Source organism: Austrofundulus limnaeus, unplaced genomic scaffold (assembly GCF_001266775.1).
Source record: "Austrofundulus limnaeus strain Quisiro unplaced genomic scaffold, Austrofundulus_limnaeus-1.0 Scaffold52, whole genome shotgun sequence".
Taxonomy (NCBI): domain Eukaryota; kingdom Metazoa; phylum Chordata; class Actinopteri; order Cyprinodontiformes; family Rivulidae; genus Austrofundulus; species Austrofundulus limnaeus.
The window spans coordinates 911,503-917,522 of NW_013952454.1; the positions used below are offsets into that span (position 1 = coordinate 911,503).

The following is a 6,020-nucleotide window of genomic DNA, read 5'->3' on the forward strand; positions in this document are numbered from 1 at the left end:
TTAAATTCCAGTGAAATATATTTATGTTTGTGGTTGTAATGTGACAAAATATGGAAAAGTTCAAGGGGTATGAATACTTTTGCAAACCACTGTATATAGCGCCTTTCTATCCATCCAGGACACTCAAAGCGCTTCACACTACAGACCCATGCACACACACATTCACACACTGATGATGGCAAACTACAATTGTAGCCACAGCTGCCCTGGGGCGCACTGACAGAGGCGAGGCTGCCATACACAGGCGCCACCGGACCCTCTGACCACCATCAGTAGGCAAGGCGGGTAAGGTGTCTTGCCCAAGGACACAAYGACTAAGTCGACTGGATGGGGATCGAACTGGCGACCTTCCGSTTCCAGGACGACTCCCCTAACCTAACATGGCCAAGACGATCTGCTGCAGTTCAAACTGAGCTTCAGAATGTGGAAGAAAGGTGATTTAAGTGACTTTGAATGTGGCATAGTTGTTGGTGCCAGACGGGCTGGTCTGAGTATTTCAGAAACTGCTGATCTACTGGGATTTTCACCCACAGCCATCTATAGGGTTTACAGAGAATGGTCCGAAAAAGAGAAAATATCCAGTGAGCGGCAGTCCTGTGGGCGGAAATGCCTTGTTGATGCCAGAGGTCAGAGGAGAATGGCCAGAATGATTTAAGCTGATAGAACGGCAACAGTAACTCAAATAACCACCCGTTAAAACCGAGGTCTTTAGAAGAACATCTCTGAACGCACAACACGCCCAACCTTGAGGTGGATGGGCTACAGCAGCAGAAGACCTCACCAGGTGCCACTCCTGTCAGCTAAGAACAGGAAACTGAGGCTACAATTCACACAGGATCACAAAACTGAACAATAGAAGATTGGAAAAACGTTGCCTGGTCTGATGAGTCTCGATTTCTGCTGCAATATTCGGATGGTAGGGTCAGAATTTGGTTTCAACAAGATGAAAGTCTGGATCCCTCCTGCCTTGTATTAACGGTTCTGGCTGCTGGTGGTGCAATGGCTTGTGGGATATTTTCCTAGCACACTTTGGGCCCATTATTACCAATTGAGCATGGTGTGAACAACAAAGCCTACCTAGGGATGGGTACCAATTTCGATACTTTTATAAGTACCAACCAAATTCTGTCGGTAATACCGAGTATCTATTCACGTAACATCAAACAGTACCATGTTTTTTTAGTACCTAAACGCATCGTTGTGACCGTATTGGCGTAAGAGTGGTGGGTTTTCCATGCTTGTTCTGAATGCAGCATCACGTAAGAGCGTTATGACGTCAGCAGCCGCTGGTTCAGTAGAGTTCGGTGTAGCTTGAAAGCCTTGCAGCTCCTGGAGTGAAACTCACCGAACAGACCGCCTCTGAATTATCTGGTGGATTAATTATCTTGTGAGCACGATGTTCGCTTGCTCAAAGTAAATAAAGTACCCCCACTTTCTTTATTTCATCCGCCATTAAACAGAGACTGGCAGAGGAAAACAGCAGAGGAAAGTGCGAACGCGTCTGACCTGTAAGAGCACAACCCAACTTGAAGTGTTGGATGTATTTTGGATGCTCAAAACGTAGCTTGAATACCTTTTATTTATTTTAACTCCATCCTCTTTTGCTTATTTGATTTAAACTTATTTGCCTTCTATGGACCCCCATCACAATTTTTGCAGCGGGAAAATGACATCAATAGAAACACGTGGAGCTGGATTTTAATTTGTACAAAAAGACAAAACAGTCTTGTTGTTTTCAAGAGTTTTCAGTTTAAAGAAATTAGTTAAACAACTGATGTTACAATACARAGAGTTGGATGTCGAAAAAAAAGTTTGTCATTAAAAAGACAACACACACAAAGTACTGAAAATTAGTACCTTTTAAGTACCGGTACCGATTCCCAGATACTGGATATTGGTACTGAATCAATTCAAATGTCAAAGGTACCTATCTGTAAGCCTACCTGAGTATTGTTGCTTGACCATGTCCATCCCTTTATGACCACAGTGTACCATCTTCTGATGGCTACTTTCAGCAGGATAACACACCATATCATAAAGCATGAATCATCTCAGACTAGTTTCTTGAACACAATGAGTTCACTGTACTCAAATGGCCTCCACAGTCACCAGATCTCAATTCAAATAGAGCACCTTTGGGATGTGGTGGAACAGGAGATTCACATCATGGATGTGCAGCAACAAATCTGCAGCAACTGTGTGATGCTATCATGTCAATATGGACCAGACTCTCTGAGGAAGGTTTCCAATACCTTGTTGAATCTATGCCATGAAGGATTAAGGCAGTTCTGAAGGCAAGATGAGGTCCAACTCGGTACTAGCAAGGTGTACCTAATAAAGTGGCCAGTGAGTGTCTATTTAATTTATGATTAAAAATAAAACCTAAATGTAATCCCCTTACATCGCCCTGTTTTCCCTGTCATTCTCCAATGAGAACCTCCCCACCCACACAAAGTTCTGCTACTTCCTAACGGGGAGTGGAGAACGTAGGCACCAAACAAAACAACCACCAGCAGTGGTAACTCTTTTCAACATAAATATCCATTATAATACATTTCCATTTGTCTTTAAAATGTGTTGCCTATTGTGAAAGAGAAAAAAATATATTATTCAGAAAAAGAGTTTACTCCGTTTTGTTGAAATAATAAACAACTGCTTATCTGGTTAAACAACAGAATCAAATAAGCTTAAATATATATATTTTTTACATTCGAGCTTTTGCTGTTGTGGCGTCCTTGAAATTTCTGTGTAAAACGCTAACAAAGCCATCAAAGACATACAAAAACGAGTACACCAGAGTGGGTGGTCCCTCTCTGGCAGTGGCTTCTGGTAGCTGTCATTCCATCACTTTTAGTCCTTTCAGCACTGCAGACCACCCTCAATCCACTCACCCTGTCCTGGCCTTTGCAAAGTAGCTGAAGACGTGACTTTTACCCGTACAGCTTTTGTGCAGCACACCTGAGAAAACACACCTGATTATACAAACACACCTCTCCAGGAAGCTCTCAGGTCCAGTTTGAATACATTTTGTGTTTTTGGGCGTCGGTCAGCATCCTTATCAATAAGTGTTTTTTTAAAGCTTTCCACAGGTGCAGCAACATTAAAGCATCAACTTACCCATCCAACTGAATTAAAAACATAGCTGTTATATGTAAATGATTGCTCCTCACTTATGTTTTGACATCTCTGCTGCTTTGACTGATTTTAATATATTATGGTTCTAATCAAAGAATGCAAGCATCCATATTCTCACTCATATAGACATTGATTACTTTACAGAGGCTTCAGTCAAAAGTTCCTCTTCCTATATGTGCATTTGGCCACTCACAGAACACCAAAAATATTTGAGACATCTGCATATTTATTTACCCTTTATTAATTTGGCTTTAATGAAACGGTTAATGGTGAAACTGGAACAGGGCAGGCATTTACCTAGCTGTGATTGAAGTGATGGTCAGTCCCCCCATGTTGCTTACATTGGACCCAGACTCAGATTAGAATAATATAAGCACATAAGCCTTTGCTTGTTTCTCGCCTCCTCAAGGACGAACTCCTCACAGCTACTGCCCCCAACCCCTATTTTTGAATTATGTAATTGCACATTCTGCATCACACTTCCTATCTGACCATATTTCAGAAAAAGCATATTTGAGGTTGTTTTTTTTTTACCCTCATGAGGGGTATGATTGATCCGAACCTTGCCTTTCCAATAGGAGCAAGTCAGTAGGCTCCATGTAGCCAAAACCACACCCTCCCACCTCCTCCTTTTTAGCTTGCAGATGTGAGGCAGGAAGAGGGAGGGGGGCTTTACTTTGACTGGAGTTGAGTTGAGTACAGAGACCCCTCTCAGGGCTTTTGCTGCCCGTAAAGGTAAAAGAAAACATTAAATAAATACATTTCACAGGAAAGCTAAATCCAAACCAAAATGAATCACACTTATGGGAGAGACATAAAAAAGCAAATGYGCCTTTCTGAGTAGAGTATTTGTCTTTTACTACGTTCAGTCTCATTTTCAGCAAGTAATGATACACATACTCAGAATGAAGTCATGTTTTAAGTTCCTTTGTAGCTTGTATAATCTGGACATTGATTGGTTATTTTTAAATTACATTGTGACTGAATAACAAATGTGTAGAGCTGGTATGAATCTGTTTTGTTAAATACTGACTAGATGATTGTGATGATTTATAACACTGTAACTAAAAGGAAACACATTACAGATATTTAAAAATTAGCTCTTGCCCTCTACTGTAATGGCAGTTACAGTAAACGCATGCAACACGTATGAGTTTCAGTGAAAGTTGAGTTCACTGTGTGCAGCCATTAATCTTAAAGTCTKCTATGAAAGCATTAAACTCATTACAACCCTGTCTGTTAGCAGATTTTTTGCAGTCGTGTTTCAGAGGCCTTTTTTCCACCCAGGTGTYTGACTCCAGCAGATACTGCATCCTGCAAACACAAAGCGGGGAGTGCAATGACATCAATTYGCATTTGTAATTTCATTGATGTAGTTGGTTAAACTTACTCTCCATTTGAATCCTTAGTGGCGCCATCTTTGCCCATAATGAGATATTGTTTTTTTAATTCTAGCTCCCCTTTACACTGAAGCCTCCTGGCAAACACTCGGACAGAATTGGCATTTACACGACGATCTCCATCTGGTAAACAAATTATAAACATTATATTTATTAAAAGTTCTCAAAAATGAATTATAACAGAATCATCTGTCTTGAGCCATCACCAAGTTATGTGKCTGCTTTACTTACCAAAACTGAGGACCTCCTTTATGTTAGCTTTGTACAGCTCAAAGTTGCTCTTAACAGAAACACTCTGGATCTCAGCAATGTATGCTGAAACACAAAGAATCAACTCTCAATAATACATATGCAATTGAACCATTATTAAAAAAGATAAAATCCTTTAATTAATGGCAGTATAATGTATTGTGTAAGTTACTGACCATAATCCGCTTTTGGGTAGAAGCAAGCATGTTCTGCTCGCTTTGCCTTCGTGATTCTTTCACCTCTCTTGGATTTGAATGTATCCTGCAGTTTATGACAGGGCCCTAAAAGGAAGAACAAATAACAGCTACAGTTATTTACACAAACCTGAATCTTACTGTTTTTATTTTCAGACAGTAGTACAATTTAAAATTAATCCAACCTAATTTGAAAGAGTACTTTTCCCAGTCTGATTCAGCATCCTGTAAACTAAGGAAATTGAGAGATGTTTGCAAGGGAACTTATTAAGTATTGGTTTGTAAATTACTTGAGGATTGTTCAGCACCATGTTTCTGATTTAATGTAGCTTTTTAGATGCTGGGAGCAATTTCAAATTACCTTATGTCTATGTACAGTGACCAAGTAATTACATTATAATTGTTTGACTGCAGAAAGGACAATTTATGCACTACTAGGAATTATGTACAATTCAATAATATTCAATATAGCTATATGGTAACCCTTTCTTTTACAGTCCCCTAATTACCATGCAATTACCTAGTATTTACATGCTAAATTAAAACATTTTACTATGCAGCTACTTTGTAATTACAATAATTCCTCATGTAATTACTTTGTAAGAACATATGTTTCTATTTGTTTGTATTCTTTTGGTTAATAATATATAGCTAATTAAGGCACTAYTGAACTGTGATTTGATTGTAGTTAACCCAATAAAAGTAGTTTTACTAATAGTTTACTGGTAGTTTATTGGTAAGTATAGACTTTATAATAACATGGTAATTAGGTACTGTAAAAATATAAATTTGGCAATTTTTTTGGCAAATAGTGGGTAATTGACAAACTCTTGAATTTTAATTGGAATAGAATTACCCACTAAAATTAATTTAACTACACAGTATTTTTAATATGTTCTTACCAAGTAATTACATGTACATTACTGTAATTACCACCCAAGTAATTGTTTAGTAAAATGATATTACTTACCATGTAAATGCTAGGTAATTGCATGGTAATTAAAGGACTGTAAAATAAAGGGTTACCTAACTTGGATATATA

The 6,020-nt window shown here is 38.8% G+C and overlaps 2 protein-coding genes across 2 annotated transcripts in view; one reads left to right on the plus strand and one right to left on the minus strand.

Moving 5' to 3' along the window:
• LOC106517686 (complement C4) overlaps nucleotides 1–6,020 on the plus strand; it is a 52,940-nt gene that overhangs the window by 4,069 nt on the left and 42,851 nt on the right. The gene's annotated exons all lie outside the window — the stretch shown is intronic.
• Nucleotides 3,357–6,020, minus strand: part of c4b (complement C4B (Chido/Rodgers blood group)) — a 21,013-nt gene continuing 18,349 nt past the window's right edge. Inside the window, exons 38-41 of the mRNA XM_014008719.1 lie at nucleotides 4,961–5,065; nucleotides 4,767–4,850; nucleotides 4,526–4,658; nucleotides 3,357–4,449 (exon numbers count right to left, since the gene is read on the minus strand). Coding sequence (XP_013864173.1) covers nucleotides 4,308–4,449; nucleotides 4,526–4,658; nucleotides 4,767–4,850; nucleotides 4,961–5,065 — 464 coding nt within the window. The 3' untranslated portion in view covers nucleotides 3,357–4,307. The remainder of the gene's footprint in view (nucleotides 4,450–4,525; nucleotides 4,659–4,766; nucleotides 4,851–4,960; nucleotides 5,066–6,020) is intronic.